At 41.5% G+C, this 21,161-nt stretch overlaps 1 protein-coding gene across 3 annotated transcripts in view; it reads right to left on the bottom strand.

Moving 5' to 3' along the window:
- piezo1 (piezo type mechanosensitive ion channel component 1 (Er blood group)) overlaps window positions 1-21,161 on the bottom strand; it is a 209,035-nt gene that overhangs the window by 106,216 nt on the left and 81,658 nt on the right. For all 3 annotated transcript variants that reach the window (XM_076743050.1, XM_076743051.1, XM_076743052.1), the window contains exons 10-18: window positions 17,362-17,465; window positions 17,022-17,101; window positions 16,584-16,764; window positions 15,708-15,813; window positions 15,023-15,204; window positions 14,603-14,751; window positions 12,517-12,675; window positions 11,803-11,909; window positions 1,271-1,437 (exon numbers count right to left, since the gene is read on the bottom strand). In XM_076743050.1, coding sequence (XP_076599165.1) covers window positions 1,271-1,437; window positions 11,803-11,909; window positions 12,517-12,675; window positions 14,603-14,751; window positions 15,023-15,204; window positions 15,708-15,813; window positions 16,584-16,764; window positions 17,022-17,101; window positions 17,362-17,465 — 1,235 coding nt within the window. The remainder of the gene's footprint in view (window positions 1-1,270; window positions 1,438-11,802; window positions 11,910-12,516; window positions 12,676-14,602; window positions 14,752-15,022; window positions 15,205-15,707; window positions 15,814-16,583; window positions 16,765-17,021; window positions 17,102-17,361; window positions 17,466-21,161) is intronic.

Here is a 21,161-nt window from a genome sequence, read left to right as displayed (position 1 = left end):
ACACAGAGACAAAACATTATTTAGATAAATTACATTAATTAACAAGAGCTTTATTTCAATTATTATATGTGCAGTTCATTTATCTCTTGGGCTAACACCAAAACAAACCGTTCTGGACTTGGATGTACTGTGTTGTTCCAAAATCAATACATCTCATATCTAAACAACTGAATAGGTCAATTGCCAGTGACTCCCAGACAGGTAGTCATCATGTAGATAACACTGTGAAACTGGTGCATTTTGCGTAGGTTTATAGGCACCAGAACTAGTTGGTCAGAGCTAGGCAACAAAAGCACTTGGTTAGGTTTTGGAAAAGATCATGGTTTGCATTAAAAAAATGCACATTAGTGTTACATTTGTGATGTGACGTAAGTATATTATGTGAGTTAAAATAAGTCAGCATTTTCCAGTTTCACGTGGGACAGGAAAAGCAGTCCACCTCACCTCCTCCATATACAGACTTTCTTATTCTATATGCTACGTCACCCACATCCCAGCGTACTTACAATTACTATGACCATCTGCATCTTGTTTCCTCTAAACATTCATTTGCTCATTGCAGCTAGAAAGTAAAATTTCAAATTCATCGGTCCACAGGACCTGTTTCCAAAATACAGCAGGCTTTTTTAGATGCTCCATTGCAAACTTCTGATGCTGAATTTTGTGGTGAGGACACAGGAAATGTTAACTTCTGATCACTCTTCCATGAAGCTTGTATTTGTGCAGGTGCTGTTGCACAGCAGAACAGTGCACCACCACTCCAGAGTCTGCTCAATCTTCCTGAAAGTCTTTTGCAGTCAAACAGGGTTTTTTTTGTTTTGTTTTTTTTTGTCTTTCTAGCAACCCAATGAGCAGTTCTCTCAGAAGCATTTCCTGACCTCAATTTGACCTCCACTGTTCCAGTTAACTGACATTTCTAAACTACATTACAAACTGAGGAAAGGGTAACCAGAAAATGCTTTGCTATCTTCTTATTGCTTTCTCCTGCCAGATTTTAGCTCTAGGCAACTGCTTAGAGGAGCCCATGGTTGCTGATAAGGTTTGAAGGTTTGATTGTGAACAAGCCATAACAAACTAATAAGATAGATAGATAGATAGATAGATAGATAGATAGATAGATAGATCAATAAATAACCTTTAAAATAGCATAATTAACATGACTTACACAGACGACACAGATTCAAAATGCTGATTGTCAATTTAAAGGCATGTAATTTGCTGTGCAGTGTCATTAATTATTTTACATAAAACCCATACTCCCTGCCTTTACCTCTTCAAGTGCAACCCAGACAGAGAAGAAGGCCACCATCTTGAGGATGTGGAGCTCCAGAAGCCTCCAAAGAAACACTTGAACTTTGGTGAGAATGTCAGAGAACCTTCTGGACAGAACCAGCAACCTGTCCATCACCAGACCCCACTTACTGGGCATCAGTTCCACTGAGCAATGGAAGAAATGGGATGGAAGAACAAAGAGAGTGAGTGGATAAGGGGTAGATGGGAGAAACAGAAAAACAAACATCAATTGAAAAACAGAAATCAAATCATCCTCCACACTCCACCATAAATAGTTTATGGTCTGATATCAAAGGTTATGACTTTTCAATTAAATTGATGTCCATCTCTATTTCAAAGGAATACACAGGACAACAACTTAGTCTAAATGAGAATTTATTAACTTACCATCTATTAAGACAGGATAAATTAAATGACAGATAATCACACTCTAATGGTCAAAGTGGAACAAAATAAAACAAAAAAAACCCCACTGATCTGTGGATTACGATGGAGTATTAGGGTCACATGGAAAGTCGTAACTGTATGAGAATAAAGTCATAATATTATGAGAATAAAGTCGTTCTGTCATGAGAAAAAAAGTCAAATTATTACAATAAAGTTATAATTTTACAAGAATAAACTCAAAATATTACAAGAATAAAGAAGTAATTTTATGAGAATAAAATTAGAATTTTATGATAATTACATTGAAATATTAGGACAATAAAGTCATAATTCTTGTCTTGAGAATGACAAGTAACTTCACTGTACCCCTAACCTTGGGGTTTCTTGATGAGCAAAACCGCTCAATTAACGTTTAAAGTATAGCATGTTAGACTGTGCAGCACGGCACCACGCAATGGTTGATAGGGCTTGTTCTTGCCTATTTTGTTTACTTCAGTAATTCTCGAAAAATTCTGACTTTATTCTCATAAAATTCTGACTTTATTACCAAAATGTCATGACTTTATTCTCATAGTACTATGACTTTTTTGAAACTGCAGTAATGGATAAAAAATAATATAGGGTTCTTCTAAGGTACTTTGGCTCTCTTAGTTCAGTCTTGCATTGATTTGGCTTGTAAAAATAAAGGCGACATGTGTTATGTATTATAGGCAAAGTTACTCTGGATCACATGGCAAAAGTACAGGCTCTGGACATGCAAAAAGAGCGGAACAAAAGAGAAGAGTAACAAGCGAAAAGTAAAAAGAGCAAACAAGAGAATGCAAAAAAGGCATCTGCTGTTTTTATCCTCCTCCAGTGGTTTTTACCACCATTGAAGGCTCTCTCCTTCCTTTGTTTCAACCAAAAGAAGAAAATATTTCCTTCATAAAAATTCCAATAGTTTAATCATGGGTTTGTGTGCAGAAGTTGCATATCAGTTCTCCATGATGACCCATTAAAACACTAAAATAAAACAATGTGAAATTAACCCTACCATTAGAAAGAAAAGACAAAATACAAACATGATTTTCCTGTCAGTCCATCATTCAAAACTTTCTTAATCATATAAATGATAACTTCACCAAAAGGGAGTGAATGCTTCTGTCACAGTCTGTCTCTCTGTGACCTCCCCTGCTCCACTGCTCTCTAGCTTATGTACAAGTATTCTGTAACAGGGTAAACCTGTATCTGCCTGAATGACTGGAGTGATTTATTATTCATTTGCTTGCAGTGATTATTATTTATTTGCTTGCAGTGACTATTATTTATTGGACTGCAGTGATTTATTATTCTATTGATTGTAGTAGTATTACTGGTTGAGTGTGTGTGTGTGTGTGTGTGTGTGTGTGTGTGTGTGTGTGTGTGTGTGTGTCTGTGTGTGTGTGTGTGTGTCTGTCTGTCTCTGTGTGTGTGTGTGTGTGTGTGTGTGTGTGTGTGTGTGGCTTTCTGGGTGTGGCTATCACATGAGGTGATTGTATGGGTGTGGGCTGATGGGATACAGGTGTGTTTGGATGTGACCCACAATCTGCAGCCATTGAACCAGCACAGTTTTCTGTTCTCCTGTCTACAGGTACAGACTTTTCGTGCAGCTGGCAGTATTGAAGCCTTTTCTCCCTGTGTATATGTATTTAGTGCCCATGTGGGTGGTGGTGTTCTGTATTGTGGAGTATATGGAAATGTTTATTGTTATCTATTTCATGCATCCATCCATCCATCTTCTCCCGCTTCATCCAGGGCCGGGTCGCGGGGGCAGCAGTCTGAGCAGGGACGCCCAAACTTCCATCTCCCCGGACACTTCCTCTAGCTCTTCCGGGGGGATCCCGAGGTGTTCCAAGGCCAGCCGAGCAACATAGTCACTTCAACACCTCCCCCTGGAACACCTCCCTAGGGAGGCGTCCAGGGGGCATCCGATAGAAATGCCCGAGCCACCTCAGCTGACTCCTCTCGATGTGGAGGAGCAGCGACTCTACTCTGAGCTCCTCCCGGGTGACAGAGCTCCTCACCCTATCTCTAAGGGAGCGCCCTGCCACCCTGCAGAGGAAACTCAGCCGCTTGTATCTGGGACCTCGTTCTTTCGGTCATGACCCAAAGTTCATGACCATAGGTGAGGGTAGGAACGTAGATTGACCGGTAAATCCTTCTTCACCACGACAGACCGATACAGCGACCGCATTACTGTTGCCGCTGCACCGATCCGCCTGTCAATCTCACACTCCATTCTTCCCTCACTCGTGAACAAGATCCCAAGGTACTTAAACTCCTCCACTTGAGGCAGGAACTCTCCCCCAACCTGGAGGGAGCAAGCCACCCTTTTCCGGTTGAGAACCATGGCCTCGGACTTGGAGGTGCTGACTCACATCCCAGCTGCTTCACACTCGGCTGCGAACCGCCCCAGTGCATGCTGAAGGTCCTGGCTCGAGGGAGCCAACAAGACAACATCATCCGCAAAAAGCAGAGACGAAATCTGCCGGTTCCCGAACCAAACCTCCTCTGGCCCCTGGCTGCACCTAGAAATTCTGTCCATAAAAATAATAAACAGAACTGGTGACAAAGGGCAGCCCTGCTGGAGAACATGCACCGGGAACAGGTCCAACTTACTGCTGGTGATGCGGACCAAGCTCCTGCTCCGGTTGTACAGGGACTGTACAGCCCTCAGCAGAGGGTCTCCAACCCCATACTCCTGGAGCACCTCCCACAGAATGACGCGAGGGACACGGTCAAATGCCTTCTCCAAGTCCACAAAACACATATGGACTGGTTGGGCAAACTCCCATGAACCCTCAAGCACCCTGTGGAGGGTATAGAGCTGGTCCAGTGTTCCACGGCCAGGATGAAAACCGCATTGTTCCTCCTGGATCTGAGGTTCGACTATCGGCCGGATTCTCCTCTCCAGTGCCCTGGAATAGACTTTCTCAGGGAGGCTGAGGAGTGTGATCCCCCGATAGTTGGAACACACGCTCCGGTCCCAGAGGGACCACCACCCCAGTCTGCCAGTCCAGAGGCACCGTCCCCGACTGCCACGCGATGTTGCAGAGGCGTGTCAACCAGGACAGCCCTACAACATCCAGAGACTTGAGGTACTCAGGGCGAATCTCATCCACCCCCGGTGCCTTGCCACAGAGGAGTTTGCAAACTACCTCAGTGACTTCAGCCCAGGTGATGGATGAATCGACCTCCGAGTCCCCAGTCTCTGCTTCCTCTACAGAAGACATGACAGTGGGATTGAAGAGATCCTCGAAGTATTCCTTCCACCATCCGACAATATCGCCAGTCGAAGTCAACAGCTCCCCACCTCCACTGTAAACAGTGTTGACAGAGAGCTGCTTCCCCTCCTGAGGTGCTGAACGGTTTGCCAGAATTTCTTCGAGGCCGACCGGTAGTCCTCCACCATGGCCTCCCCGAACTCCTCCCAGAGATTTTGCTTCTGCAACCACACGAGCTGCCGCACGCTTGGCCTGCCGGTACTGGTCAGCTGCTTCAGGAGTCCCATGAGTCAACCAGGCCCGATAGGACTCCTTTTTCAGCTTGACAGCAAAATCTCCACTCTGGCCGGACTTTTTAGAATGCATCATTTTCAGAGGCGAATTCTCCATTTGCATGTAAGCGAGGGGCACAAATGAAGGGAAATGTCTCCATTTTTCAAATATCTGTGTACGTGTAAATGGGGCTTTGGTTTCTGTCTGAGTGTGGTTGCCTGTTCCCTCCCTCTGTGTATCTACCTGCACACTTGAGGTTCATAAAGTAAACACCACTGCAGCATATAAACACTGGCTCTTTGCTACATCTTCACCTTAACCGATGTGGTATCTACTCTTGGGCTCTACTCTGTGCTTGTGCTTGTTGTTGCGAGAAATTTTTTGTGCTTCATGGATTTGACTCTCTTGTTTTCCCTCTCCACCTCAGACTGCCTAGAGCATACCACTGCCACATTCTCCCTCTCTCTACTGCTGTGATTCAACCTGCCACTCTCCACTGCCTTAGCATTCAGGATCTGAACACTATCGACTGCAGCGGCACCCGGCAGACTGCAGCGTGTCATTCGTTCTGCAGAGAAGGTGATTGGCTGCAATCTCCCATCTCTCCAGTACCCGTACGCCTCCAGGACCCTGAAGCGTGCAGAAAAGATTGTGGCTGATCCCTCTCACCCCGGACACAAACTCTTTGAGATGCTCCCCTCTGGCAGGAGACTGTGGTCCATCAGGACCAAAACCTCACGCTACAAGAACAGTTTTTTCCCGTCTGCTGTCAGCCTTATCAACAGGGCCCGGAACCCCCCCGACACTCTTCACACTCCACCTCTGCCTCATCCTGCCACATTGACACACACAACTCTATGCATTACATTAACGCTCAGTTTGGACTTTTTTTTAAAAAAAAAAAAAACAGACTGTGTTTCCAGAAAAAAACAAACAAAAAACAGACTTGTATATATATTTATATTGTTATATTTTGTACTTTCATTTTTAGTAGATGTGTCTGCACCAACTTCACCACAACAAATTCCTCGTATGTGTAAAATCAAACCTGGCAATAAAGCAATTTCAGATTCTGATTCTGATTCTTATTCCTGTGTTTTCACAAACTGTCAAACCCTGCATTCCACATTCCACATTTTCTGTGTTCTGTTTTTGGGTTTCATTCAGCATTTGATATGACAAGAAGAGAATGACCAGCTATCTGTTTTGATGCCTTTAATCCATCCTCATGATCATGATAGTGATTCTATGGTTAAGTTTTAAAAGTCTGTTAACCTCCATCAGCCCACCCACCCTGTTTCCATACTGTTCAGTTCACCAGCCTCTTTGGCCATCAGCTCCTCTAGACCTATCCACATGGTTCCACATGGTCCACCAATTGCCTCTTTAGTGGACTTTGGATTCCTGCTTGCTCTTTATTGGATTTGTTTGCTGGTGTCCTTCATTGGATTTGTTTGCTTTCGGTGTCCTGCTGAGGTTAACATTGGTTTGGAAGCAACAGACAAGGACTTTGACAACCTGAAGGACCATTTGGTTGCTGCCAGTGAGGTTGACATGTCCAATGGGGTAGTTGTTGAGTGTCAGGGCAGGAAAGATAGCAATGGCCATTGTTAGACTGGTGTAAGCCACCTGTGTGTCAGGTGGTTAGGGAGCAATAGAGAGAGAATGGACCCACTTACTAGGATTTGCCTAATTCAAAATCATGGAACATGGTGCTGATAATTCAGCCCAATGTGGATTTGGGAATCAGTACATCTCTCTAGTGTTGTTCTGCATTACTATGTAGGTGAACCGAGAGCATAGCCCCATTAGAGCAGTGGCTTCTATGGAAAGGCCTAGATCAAAGGAGAGGGGTAATGTTGGAAAAGTGACTGTGAATGATTATGGTATATGAGGTAGCATGTTCCTGCATATGGGCACACTCTGTGTTGGCAGGCACAACAATGTGATGTCCGTTGGCTACCTGGCAGGCTTCAGGAATTGTTAGTCCTGATTTCATGTTTTGTGGGTCAGAGCAGGTGGTTTCACCTCAAACTCTTGTGAGCGACCATAACAAGTTACTGATGCTGTCCAGCTGGGTACCCTATCTGACAAGGACATCACTGCTGATGTAGGTCGAATGTGACACATCGGGAATGATCAAGAAGAGATGAGTCACTTCCCTCTGATTCAACTGCAACTTGAGAGCACAGACACAGACAGTGGTCAGTGTGATCTATGGCAGGGGATCTAGGGGGAAACAGAAAGATACAATCACAAGACTGACTTGTGACAGAGAGTAGTACAGGTCAGTATGATCTGTGGCAGGGAATCTAGGGGTAAACAGAAAGATTCCTTCACAAGCCGTAGATTGGGAGTGGCCTGTGGGGCCATACCACATCTCCAACATTGACATCCGTGAGTGTGATGCTGGTTACTACCTGTGGGCAGTATTCCTTTGCAGAGGTGGGGGTGTTCAACTCACACAAGAAACTCTCCCATTTGGCCAAAAGTTATTTATTTTAAAAAGGTTAAAGTGTCAGTATTTCCACTAACCCTTCATTAACCCTAGCTGTTTCTGCACTATGTGCCAAGGTTACTGTCTCTTTTGTCTCAGGCTGGTGGGGTTTTGTCCTGATCTTTAAGTATTTCATATTTATCAGCAAGGGAAATGGCATTAAGAGGGGACTTGTCTTTTGAGAAGTCTGTCGATAATTAGAATCAGGGTGTGAACTGCAAGGGAGCTGGGGGAGCTTGGCTCCCCTTGATGAGACATGAGCTCCCCTAAAAACATGATTTGCGAGGCTAAGAAATAGCGTGGAGACAGCTTCTTTGTCGGAATATATATCTTTTTAATTCCGGCCACGAACAACTTCTTCAGACCAACAATGCACCGCTGCAATAACTCAAAGACCATCCCTCAGGTGCGATGTATAACTCTGCTGACTTTTAACAATCTTAAACACAGTGTGAAAAGAATATGGGTCAACATAAAATTTAGAACAATAAACAAATAATATTAAAGTTAATCAACATAAAAATAAGAGCCCTCCAGTTAATTAAAAAAAAAATCTCTTCTTACACTATTTTTGCCATGCATTTCCATCTTTCTGTATCGTCATCGTCATGCTTTAATTAGGTTATTATGGATGTATGATCTAATAAAGACACCGGCATGCATGCTATTCTTGCAATCACCATCACCATAGTTCGCAATAGTTCACCCACTGATTATAATCATAGTTAAAATTATAATCATAATTGTAATAAATGGACTGTATTTATGTGGCACTTTCCAGGTCTGACAACCACTCAAAGCGCTTTTATAACACATACACATTCAATCAATGGTGGCTAGGCCACCTGCTCATTACAAGCATTAACACAGTCACACACCTATGGTACAGCATCAGGAAGCAATTTGGGGTTCAGTAGGCTGCCAAGGCCAGTGTTCGAACCACCACCTAAGTCTAACACTGAATCTTGGATAATTAGCATTATAGGCTAAATTAATGTGGTGTGTAATGGGAATTCTTATTATTCATCTTCTCTTTTACTCAATCATAAGCACTCACTGTCTTAAAGCCAAATGAATAACTATGCCATATGATTAGGTGTGTGCGTGTGCAATAACCTGCTGACCATGAAACCACATTTGTTATTATGCACTGATTAAGAGAACCTTTTGTCCTGATTGTACAACACATTATGACATGTCTATTGTGCTGACACTGTTCTGATGGTAGAATAAAGTCATCCTGTCTACAAAGATAATGTATTGTATATAATCTAACAACTTCTCCTGCTCTGGGTTCTTTCTTGGCATCTCACACTAGAGACAGCAAGGAGGGAGTCTGTCTGCAGGCATCAGAATAAACTCTCAGAAAGACAACAAACAACTCTGTGCTTTTTAGTACAAAATTGCCAGAACAGGTGTCAGATGCTACTATGGTAAAGAGTATTAGAGTAGTTCATAGCAAGTTACACATTTTAAGGTTTGCACTATTAGCTTTCAGTTAAGTGATCATTCACTATCATTCTGTCACGTCCACATTCTGCACGGTCTGAATATTCATAGTAGGCATGGGTCCTATACTGGTTTTGTCACCGTCATCATTGTCATGTTCCGGCACAACATGGATTTTGCAGTACCTGTTATAGTCCCCTACCTGTCTTGTCCAGGTAAAAAGGAAAAAAGTGTTTTCTTTTTACCTTTTCCTTGGTGCTATTTGTCTGTCTTTCTGTTCCCCTGTCTGCCTATGCTGGGCGTGTCCCTGCTCTCAGCTCTGCCCACCTTATCAGCAGCGCACCTAGTGTGTATCAGGCTGATTTAGGCTGGGTATTTTAGAACTGCTCTCAGCTCTACTGACATCCAGACCTCCAGACACTATGCCAGGATAAAGTACAATATGAAGCCACCTGGAAATGCCTTGAGAAACATTTACAATAAACAATACTCTCAAACAACAACAATAATATGAACCAATTAAATCAACTCAATACCCTACATGCAAATGTAGGGGAATCAGATCAAATAAAGAAGAATTACTCCACATTCTACAAGAGAAGGATGTTCATGCAGCCTCAATGAATGAAACATTCCTTGCCCCACACATAGACTTCTCCTTACCAAGCTACAACATCCTCAGGAGAGACAGACTTCAAAGAAAAGGTGGTGGGGTTGCCCTACTAATAAAAAGCTCAATTACATATGATGAAATAACCTTTGCGGTAAACCCACAAAATGCCCAGAACAATGAACTTATAGCTGCAAGAATTAAACTCTCCCCTACTGTGAGCATACTTCTTGTGTCAATTTACTGCCCGCCGGGTGTAACTCCTTCCCTCATCTTTTTCAAGAAATTGATTATGCGGCACCTGCCTGGTGTAATGCAACAAAAGTGCAATTCCAGACACTTTAAGTGATTCAAAGCCTTGGATTAAAAATTTGCTTCAGACTCCCAAAATACACCAGCAATGAATACATGTACAACCTCTCTGGCCTGATGACATTACAGGTAAGAAATTCTGTTTTGCGAAAAAAAAAAATACCTCCAACAAGTCGAAACAAATCCATCACTGAAACCGATCATTGAGGAGAAAAAACTGACCCACCTAGACACCTCTGCAACACTCCCCTGTCCGTATTGATAAAAATGTGAGATGTAAGACGAGATACCAGCACAGCAGTTTAAGAAGGTAAAATATGCATTAAAACCCTTTTATGTATTTTTTTTTACTTTATTTATTGTTTTTTAAATTGTTCTTAAATCGCAATATATATTTAATGAAAGAGGGAAAGTTTGTATTTTAACAAACACACACACATACACATAAGAGAAAAAAAGGTGGTGATTGTGACCTTTGTAACCTGTGACCTCCTTTTCCCACCCTCTTTTTCCACAACGTTCTCCAGGAACCGCCCACGCAGAAAACAGGGACTGAAAAGGACCGTTAGTCCTGAGCTGTCCCTACAGGAACCATGCTATTTTACATTACTCGTTGCCAGTTTGTCCTGATCTTGCCGGCGTTCTTCTTGGTCATTCCCAGTGTGAGCAGTATTTCCTTGTGAATGGGTTCTCATTAAATGTAGGATTATTGTTTGATTGCAACTAACATGAGCTTCTTTGTTTCAGTGCCTGCCAGCCTCGTCTGTCCCTTGTGTTTGCTTCTGCCTGTTCCTCTGTGCCCTTTTTGTTTGTTTCATATCCACTCTGTTAGAATGTTAAAAATAATGTGTTTTACTGTGGTTGTGATAACATGCAAGTAAATATACTCTTATATATGCTATATGTGTGTGCTATGTTTTAATGGCTGATGTTTTAACATGTATTAAAATAATAGGTACTAGGTTTCAAATCACTGTCAGTATGCAAGCAGATTCATGGTCATTCTCTATCAACTGAGTCCTTCTTTCTCTAATTCTCTGATTTTCAGTTCTTTTGATGTTACTTTCTCTGGTAATGCAGGCAATATCAATCAGAGGTAAGGTCTTCTACTCTTCTACTGTAGAATGAAACTCATTTTCATTCTATAGAGATTGTGATCACCATTTGCTTTGCTTGCTGCTGGTCTTTCCTGGAACTGGATGATTCCTCCACTCTATTTGTGTGATAGTTTTGTTGTGAGGGGATTAATTGCAGATCCTTGGATCAATAAACCACTAAATGTGCCATGACCAGTTCAATGGCAGGCCAACAATGCTGAGCTGTGTCTGTTACAGCAAACGTACCAAAATTTAACACAAAAGGTGAAAAAATGTAACGAAGATTTTCGTTCTTTTTTTCTTTTTTTTACTGCTATGCATATAGGTTCCAAATATTAGTTACCAGTCTAATTGGTATGGCCGCTGAAAAAAAATATTGGTCAACCCCAACAGGATATAATCAAAATTCACAATATATAAAAAGTAGATGGGTTACATTTGAAAGGCTGTCTTTTAGCATTACATTTCATCAAATGCAGGTGATCCCGTATTTTAATGGCATATATCATGCCAAGTGTCAAGGATTTGGTGTGAACCAATATCCTAGATATAGAAGTGTATTATCCATGAGACAATTTAAGGCCATCAAAAATCACTGTAAAAATGTATCTTTCATATAAACTGCAACAGGTGTTTTTTTACCTTCATCTTCAGATTCCTCATCGATGTTAGTCACCAGATGTTCCTCCTCAAAGTTCACCCCCACATTACCAGAATCAATCTGTTCAGTCCTCTCACTGTTCTTCTTCCTGGAGGCAGATTGTCTCATTCATTACTGAAAAACTAAAACTATGGAAGTCCTAGGTGATAAGGAAATGATGAACAGAAACACCAACACAAAAAGCAGAGGTCTGAATATCAATCTTAATTGTAAGCAGACATATTTCAGGATAATTGTGATTTTCGCTTCATTGAGAGTCAAAAGTCAGCATTTTAGAGAAGACTAGTAATAGGGTATATTTTCTTTTAAATGAAATAAATAAATCTGCTGATAATTAACTACCAATTTATTGCTATTATTAAAGTAAAAAAGCATTTCATAAATCAAGATTAATGGATGATATATATTATGTAACCATTGTCAGCCAAATTATTTTGACAGTGATTAGGTAAATATTGCCTTAGATAAGAAGGAAATTACAGTGCCTGTTTAAGACATATAACTGATCTGCAGCATAATCAGCTATTCTTTTGACATCTCATAAATGGAGTACCATCAAGAGTTCCCTCTTTTCTTTAAAGACAGAGTGAAATACAACAACAACAACAACAACAACAACAACAAAACATTTTCCTAGTTGTATTCAAAAAGTTTTTGATGGGACATGAGCAGTCAGAGTATGTAGGTTGTGTTACTTGCGTATAGGTGTAACATGCTCCAGGTCCGTGATTCTCATGAAGGGTTTGTGGAAATAGTGCAGCTGCAGAATACAGGCCAGCAGGAAGAAGCCAGGGATCAGAATACTGGTGAACAGTTCGGACAGAGCAAATGTCTCCAGACCGATTGCTGCCAGCCTGAGGACAGAGGGGTACAATTATACCTTCATTATTTCAGTATTAAATGTATATCTTTCTTATTCCTGAATGAACATGTTTAGTTAGCTCATGGCAAATCCGACACTGTGCACATTGCTCCCAGAGTGGAAGGAACACAGGGTTAATAAGGACCCTACATTTTATTTTTGTCCTGAGCCCTGTACCTATAACATGGACCTAATTACCACCTAAAACAGGCTGTGTAGTGATGCTTGGGATATTTTGGAGTAAGTAATAAGAAGCTAAATAGTCCTTTAGCCAGGGGTAATGCTTTAATTATTATAGAATTCTATATTTAATATAGAAATCACAAACTTTGGCAGCACAACAAGCCTACAACTGAAAGAGAGAGAAAACGAGACAGAGAAGTATCAGCAGAGTACGGGAAAACACTAGACCAGAGCTCGGCATTTTGTGGGCGTCCGTGTGAGTTCAATCATAAATTAGAATATTAATGAAAAATATGTATGCTGTGCACACAATACAACTGTGTAGGTTTTATTTTGAAAAGCATGCCATTTTTTTTCTTAATTTACGTAACGACGCACATGCATGGGTGAACAGCTACAAGTGATGCCGGCCAGCTAGCCATCAAAATGTCTGCTCACGCCAAAAAGTTGATACCGAATGCCACATTTTCAACAAGACATGGACTGCTAAATATTTATTTACAGAAGTCAAAGGTAAAGCTGTGTGCTTAGTTTGTGGTACACAGGTCGCTGTGTCCAAGAATTACAATTTGAATCACCACTATGTGACCAAACAGGAGGAAAAACACAAGAACTTGTCTGATCAAAAGCGAGTTGAATGCTTTGCTAGCTAAGCTGCAAAATTAACAAGGAATTTTTACTAAATTTTTGCACATCCAGAGATGCAGCTGTCAGGACAAGTTATGTCATATCCCACAAAATTGCTAAAAAAGTAAACTGTTTTCTGAAGGAGAGTTTATTAGGAGTTAGGAGGAGTGTTTCTTGGACTCTGCAGCACTAATATGCCCGGAGAATAAAAGAGCATTTCAGAACATGCCCCTCTCCCAATGTACTGTAACGAGGAGGGTTGAGGACATTGCGGGAAATCTGGAGTTTCAGCTGAAGAACAGTGTGGTCAACTTTGACTATTTTTCCCTGGCTTTGGATGAGAGCTGTGTGTGCGTGTCAATGAAAGTGACAACAACTGGGAGTGATTTGTTCATGGAAGTAAATGCATGTTTGAACAAGTTGGGACTGAGATGGAACAAACTGGCAGGAGTGACAATGGATGATTCTAGCCCTCTTTGGATCTACCCAAGTATGTGAACAGATATGCTCAGTGATTAAGTTCAATAAATCCAGATACAGATCCTCCATCACTGATGATCACCTCTGAGCTGTCCTTTGCATTTCCACCTCACACATTCAGCCAGATTTCAATGCACTTGTTCAAGCCCAAGACAGACTGAATTTTTCCCACTGAACAAGTAAAATGAACTGAAAAACATTAAAAGCATGTATTACTGTTTGTATAAAGTTGACCAATTGCTTATCTGAAACATACTGCAAAACAACTTTTCAGTATTTGTGAAGATTAACATGTCAAAAATAAAATGAAACACTAATGTAATGATTGTTTTTGTTTTTACTGTTCATTACTTTCTATTATTAGGTCCTATTTGACCTACAAAACAATTTCATATATTTATATCAATATTTACAGAATATCCTTATCCTTATCCTCTGATTACCAGTAGCAGCTAATCGAAACATAAAATTTCTTGCTTTTTACATTGGGAGAAAATTAATATTGAGCAGAATTAAGTTCAAGTTATTGTTGGTTCGGCCATCCAACACAGCTCAGGTTTCTCATGTGGCCCCTTGTAAAAATGTATTGCCCACCCCTGTACAACTCAAGTGTTTGTAAAAGAACGTACTGTTCTTCTGTGAATCCAGTGAAGTTTCTCCAGTATCCAGGGAAGTCTTCAAACTGGTAAGTGTAGATACAGATCAGCACCAGCATGGTGTAGGCCACAACAAGCCACCAGAAGATGTTCAACAGTCGCCTCCACAGAGAATAGTACACCTGAGAAATATCATTGAAAAAGATTTTTGGAATTAACATTTAATTTGAAATATATGTGCAAATAACTAACAAATAACAGTTTGAATAGGAACTTGAGAAACTACATTTTGGTCACAAACCAAGTAACACAAAAAAAATAAAAATGAGGTTCCACAAAAATATTTTTCTGAGGTGATAAATATGTATCTGATGAGCCATGTAAATGTGCCTTGAACCTCCTTTAAAATGAGTACTGTGAACCCGAATCGATGGTCTGTAGGCCTATTCTTACCTGATAGAGACAGAGGCAGATCAGGAACAGCAGCATGTAGATGATCTTGTATCCAACGAGCTTTCCAGCAAAGGAGACCACGATGAACATCCCTCCACACACATAGATCCAGTATTTGGCATAACAGCTCATCACCAGGCCTCCAAGGACCTTCAGCACTGATTCATTACTAGCTCCCTCTTCTGACAAGGATGAGAAGTTAAGGAGGAGAGGGAGAGGGGTTTGATATTGACACTAAAAATCATAAGAAAAGGTCACTAGAAAGCTATTGTGCATGGTACGAGAACGTAAGGACTGTAAAATAGAGATAGACAAACATGTCATCTTATGCAGACCAGTATCCAACAGATTTCATCCATTACTTGCATTGTTGTCTAGGAGAGGTTACTCAGTTTAGAATTTAACTTTTACTTAGGAACGTAAATTACAAAATACTGATGATATTACATTCTAAATTATACCCGTTTGCAGAGTATAAGCCCTGCCCCTTGTTTGAGGCCCTGCCCCTTGTTCCCATATTTGTGTATATGGACGGCTGCAGAGCAGAGCTTATGTGCGTACCAAGGGTGGGGCCTCTTGTTGTGACAGCCCCGTCACAAGTGACAGACCCCATACCTCTCCCTTTTCATAAACCACAAGGCACCTTTCGAAATGTGTGTATGTGTGTGTTTAAAAGATGTCTGACCTCCAGTAGTGACTTCCTGTAGTGGTGTGGCCATTTTCCTCTTCTTGCTGAAGTTTTCTTTCACTGACTGACGTACCAACAGCCAGAAGGTGAAAGTGAACAGAAGCTGGAGAGAAAAAGAGATGGAAAAACACAGACAAACACTGAGAGCAATAATTCAGCTCCCCAGGTTTCTGAAAAGCTAACAGAGATGTCTCTAACCAGCAAAAACGACCAATCTTTTCACTGTTTAAATAAACAGAACCTTTTGGGCTTATCTATTAAACCTACAGCAAATTTAAATTTTGTAGGGTTTATACTAAAGAGCCCAACCACAATTGAATTGATTTGAATGAACTACCACAATATAAAGCCTGATGCTGGGCTGTTCAAGATATGTATTGTGCATGTCTGGAAAACCAATAAAAAGCAGAGCGTTTTGTGCTGGAATATCCTTAAAGAGAACACACTTTTGGAACTGCACTGTGTAAATATTAAGGATATATGTGAGAGAACATTAGTTAAATAGGTCAATGTCAAGGTAACAAAATACCACTATCTCAATTTATAACATTAACATCCTTTTTCTCTTATCATTTCATCTCATCTCATCTCAAATGTGAGATTAAATGTGCTTATTTCCACTAGAAAGTTTACATGAATGTTTACAGTGCTGGTGCTGTGGGAAGGAATACGAATGGCAATTGGCTGTGATATTCATGTAGTCTGGCACAGCCAAGAGTTGAACTCATGATATTTTGCAAACAAGTGACAGGCTATACCAACTGAGTTCATTCCTCACTGTGCTGAGATGAGCCATACTGCAGTTATATCTGGTTTGTTCACTCAACTTCATGGACAAGTTTAACATCATTATCATGTCATCCTGTATCTTACCATAGCTCCCAGTCTTAGACAGGGGTACTGGGCTCTGTCCAGTCCCAGCTGTCTGAGGCTCATGGTTCCCACAGTGGTGGGTAGTTCAGGCTGAAGCTCCATGGCCCAGATATATTGCAGACAGCATAGAGCCAGGCCATACATAAGGATGAATGGAGAGCACAGTGTGGCTGCATGCCGTCTGCAAAAAAAACAGCTAACTGAATTCAGGTCAAAACCCTGAAACAACACATTAGAGTGTGTTTAATCACAATGCAATGATAATCTACACAAATGTGCTGAAATCACTTTAAAACATAAAATGTGTTTGTTTAGTTTAATGTCAACAAACACTGACACAACACAAACAATATCTGTGGGAATTATTCAATAGATAGAGCAAGAATCAATTAAAACTCATATTTAAAGATGCAGCAGCGCTGCAGGTAGTAACAGTACCTGCCACGCAAGATCCAGATAAGACAAGCCCATAGCAGCAGCACAAATGTCAGCCAGCTGTGGTACGTGATGCTCCAAACCTGACCAACATGGAAACAGCGCATGAGAATAGGAACAATGCCAGCCTGTAACATCTATAATGTTATATTGTCTTGGTATGCTGTTACTATAGGTTCACAGGAACTATCACCAAGAAACGAAGGTGCCAAAACCAGTGAGCAATCATAACTATTTAAGTGTAGTTGTGTGAATTGAATAAATAGGCTGAGGTAGCAGGGTATATTGTATTGGCCTTGTGTCATTTTAAAAATGCATAAAATCATGGTTTATTTATAGTTACCATCATGGCTATGAGAGCACAGACATAGCTCTGCTGCATGACCACTTTTCCTAGCAGGAAAAACGGACTTTCACTCTGTTGGTCACTGGGGACACCATTAACATCTGGAAAAAATAACAATCATCTCAGTATGCAGAACATTACATAGAATAAGAACAAATCAACTGAGGAAGGTCATCGAGTGATATGATGTGTTCTATATCATCATATCTGAGGAGAAATGTTTTTTTTCTATTGATATTCTTGAAAGATGACTCCAGCTCTTGTTTACCAGCTCTTATTTTTACAGTTTTGGTCGTCATCATTTCAATCAGTTAGAATATCATCATATCAAGTTAATAGCTGAGATCTGGAAACACAGTAACATCACTACAATAAGTCAGAAAAAATTAAGAAACAGGAGAAGTCAAATGATCAGACAGGTTGGAAACAAACCAACAGTTTATCCAGATTATCTAAACCACTTTTTGGAGGTCAACTGACAGTGAGTACACCCTGAAATGTTGTTTATAATCCCTCATTGAACAGGATGACTGTGTGGTAAACATAAGTACGCAAAGTAGGTCAAAGCTAAAGAAGGAAATATGTCTGGAAACTGTGATGGATGTTTGCAACAGGCAGTTTGGGTAATAATTTTACTGTTCACTTTCGTTTTTTTCTCTAATGAAGTTTGACTAATATGAGAACTTTATTTTCAACCTGTCTGATGGTCTGACTGCTCGTGTTTCTTGACCTTCAGACTTCTTTAGGTAAAACTATGAAAATAAGGTAGTATACCTGATTTATCTCTTTTTTTGAAACTCTTTTTATCTATTTATCAATAGCGTTAACACTCTTTAGAAGAATAATCATTTCTTAATTTTATATAGATTTCAATATTATCCCAATAGAATTAGGTAATAAACAGCATCAAACAATGCCATCTTTAATAATGTTTAATTTACTGCGGTTATCTTATATTTATTATATATTTACAATATATAACCAGTGTAAACTGCACTCCAACTGTATTTTTCAGACCTTGAAATTGGCTTTACCCATTTGTATGGTATTTTGGTGCCAAGAGGAAGCACATAGAGATTCACTCATCCAAGTTTGTCTGGATTAAATCATATGCAAAGGACATAATTGTTGTACTAAGTGTATGCATACATATTTTTTACATACTGTTACATATCTTTTTATCTACTGTGCGATAGTGGAAATCACTGTACTTAAACCATGTGCAATATATATATATATATATATATATATATATACTAATATTGGTAATGGACGAAATTGAAAATTGCATATATATATAATGTTTGTTTTTTATTTTCCATTTTTTATTCCCTTCTATATCTCCTTTTATATTCCTGACACTATTGCTGCTGCCTGTGACATCCTAATTTCCCCTACTGGTTATTACAGGCCTACCAACTTTATGGCAAGATGGCGCTGTGTTAGGTCACCGCCTGTTGCAGTAACTCGTTTTTGTTCATTTTTCGTTTATTTAGTGTGTTTTTTCAGTTTTTTTTTTTTAATTTGATCTTTTAACTGTGCTTGTTGGTAACTGTGTCAAGATGTTTGCAAGCAGTTTTACAGCTTTTTTGGGGGCCTTTCTGTTACTTTTTGCACTCTTCGTAACGGAGGGCCGCACGGAGAGGAGTGGGGGCATTGTCTACACACACAAGCAGCTGATCGCGATGTGTAAACCCACGCTGCTGCCCAGAGAGAGGATTGTAGTCCTGGATGAGCTGAAGAGGTGATGTTGGGGCTGCAGAGACAGAGCCAAATGGAGGGCGAAGGCATGGACATACAGACCTTCCGTTCCGGTGACCATCTCGGGGAACGTGAGGTCCTAGACAAATAAGACCGACAAGCTCATTGCGCTGGTCAGGACTCAGTGGGAGTATTGACGGTGCAACCTTATGACCTTTACTGAGTTGTGGCTTCATTCAGACGTCCCTGACCAGAGCGTGGAGGTACCTGGTTTCAGCTGTGTGCAGGCGGACAGAAACATGGCTTGGAGTGGTAAGAAGAAGGGAGGAGGGATTGCGCTGTTTGTGAATGAGAAGTGGTGTAATTCCAGACATGTTACCGTAAAGGAACATTTCTGTAGCCTGGACATTGAGCTTCTAGCTGTGGGGATGCAGCCTTATTATTTGTGGTGGTCTGGGTCAGGACTTCCCGAAGTCACTGACCAGTTCCTTTGTCTTTGAGGTGTTGAGTTGTAGATGTTTCGTGTGGCTCCAGGCAGCAAAATCCCTCACCAGGCTCCTATACTCCTCCTCTCTGTTGTCCCTGATGCATCCCACAATGGCTCTGTCATCTGCGAACTTCTGAATGTGACACAGTTCAGAGTTGTAGCAGAAGTCTGATCTGTACAGAGTGAAGAAAGAGGGGCAAGCACTGTGCCCTGGGAGGCTCCAGTACTGCTGATCACAGTGTCAGACGTGATGTCCCTCAGCCTGACGTACTGTGGCCTGTTGGTGAGGTAGGTGAAAATCCAGGCAACCAGGTAGGGGTCCACTCCCATCGTGCTTAGTTTGTGGTCTGTGATGGTTTTCACACCTTCCCAGACCTCCCTCGTGTTGTTCTCTTCCAGTTTCTGCTCTACCTTTCTCCTGTAGTTGTCTTTAGCTTCCCTCACACAGTGTTTCACCTCTTGCTGTGCTGCCTTCATGGCCTGCTTGTCTCTGCTCCTGAAGGCAACCTTCTTCCTGTTGAGGACAGCTTTGACTTCCTGTGTTACCCATGGTTTGTTATTAGGGTAGTAGTGGACAGTCTTTGCAGGGGAGATCACATCTGCACAGACGTTATGGTAATCCTTTGGAGTGTGTCATCCCCTCTATGTCCTTGTCATGCGGGCTGATCAGCATGTCCCAGGCCGTGGTGTTGTAGCAGTCTCTCAGGGCACCTTCCATCTTAGGGGACCACCTCCTGATGGAGCGAGTTGTTGCAGGCTGTCTTTTGACCAGGCAGGTGTACTGTGGCTGTAGGTGGACCAGGTTGTGGTCAGACTTCCCTAGAGGGGAGAGGGGGGTGGCTCTGTATGCATCCCTCACATTAGCATACAGGAAGTGAATTGTCCTGTTGTTCTTTGTTGGACAGTCCAAACTTGGTGAAAAACAGCCAAAGTAGAGTCCAAAGTTGTATGATTAACGTCCCCAGAAATAATCACGAGTGCCTCGGGGTTCTGTGTCTGTAGCTTTGCTGTGGTGGAGTGAATCGTCTCACAATGTTCTGCATACTGAGAGGACTACCGCCCCATTGCCCTTACATCACTCATGATGAATGTGCTGGAGAGGCTGGTCCTGGCCCACCTCCAACCACAGGTGAAATCATCACTGGACCCTCTACAGTTTGCCTACCAACCCCATCTGGGTGTGGACGACGCCATCATCCACCTGCTGCAGCAGGCTCAGTCCCACCTGGATTGTAGCGGCAGCACTATGAGGATCACTTTCTTTGATTTCTCCAGTGCATTTAATACCTTTCAGCTGTGTGTGATGGGAGTCTCCGGGATTACTGACTACCTGACAGACAGACCATAGTTTGTTCGACTGGGCAATGTTCTGTCTGAGACCGTGGAAAGTAGTACAGGAGCACCACAGGGGACTGTTCTGTCTCCTTTTCTTTTCCCCTTGTACACCTCAGACTTCCAGTGCAACTCCTTATTGTGCCACCTACAGAAGTTTTCGGACGACTCAATGGTGGTAGGGTGTATAAAGGATGGACGAGAGGAGGAATACAGAGCAGTGGTGGACAATTTTGTAGAATGGTCTGGTAGAAATCATATGCTGCTTAACGTGGCC

This window comes from Chaetodon auriga, chromosome 11 (assembly GCF_051107435.1).
Source record: "Chaetodon auriga isolate fChaAug3 chromosome 11, fChaAug3.hap1, whole genome shotgun sequence".
NCBI lineage: Eukaryota > Metazoa > Chordata > Actinopteri > Chaetodontiformes > Chaetodontidae > Chaetodon > Chaetodon auriga.
The sequence above is the reverse complement of the archived record's forward strand: the minus strand, read 5'-3'. Positions and strand labels throughout refer to the sequence as shown.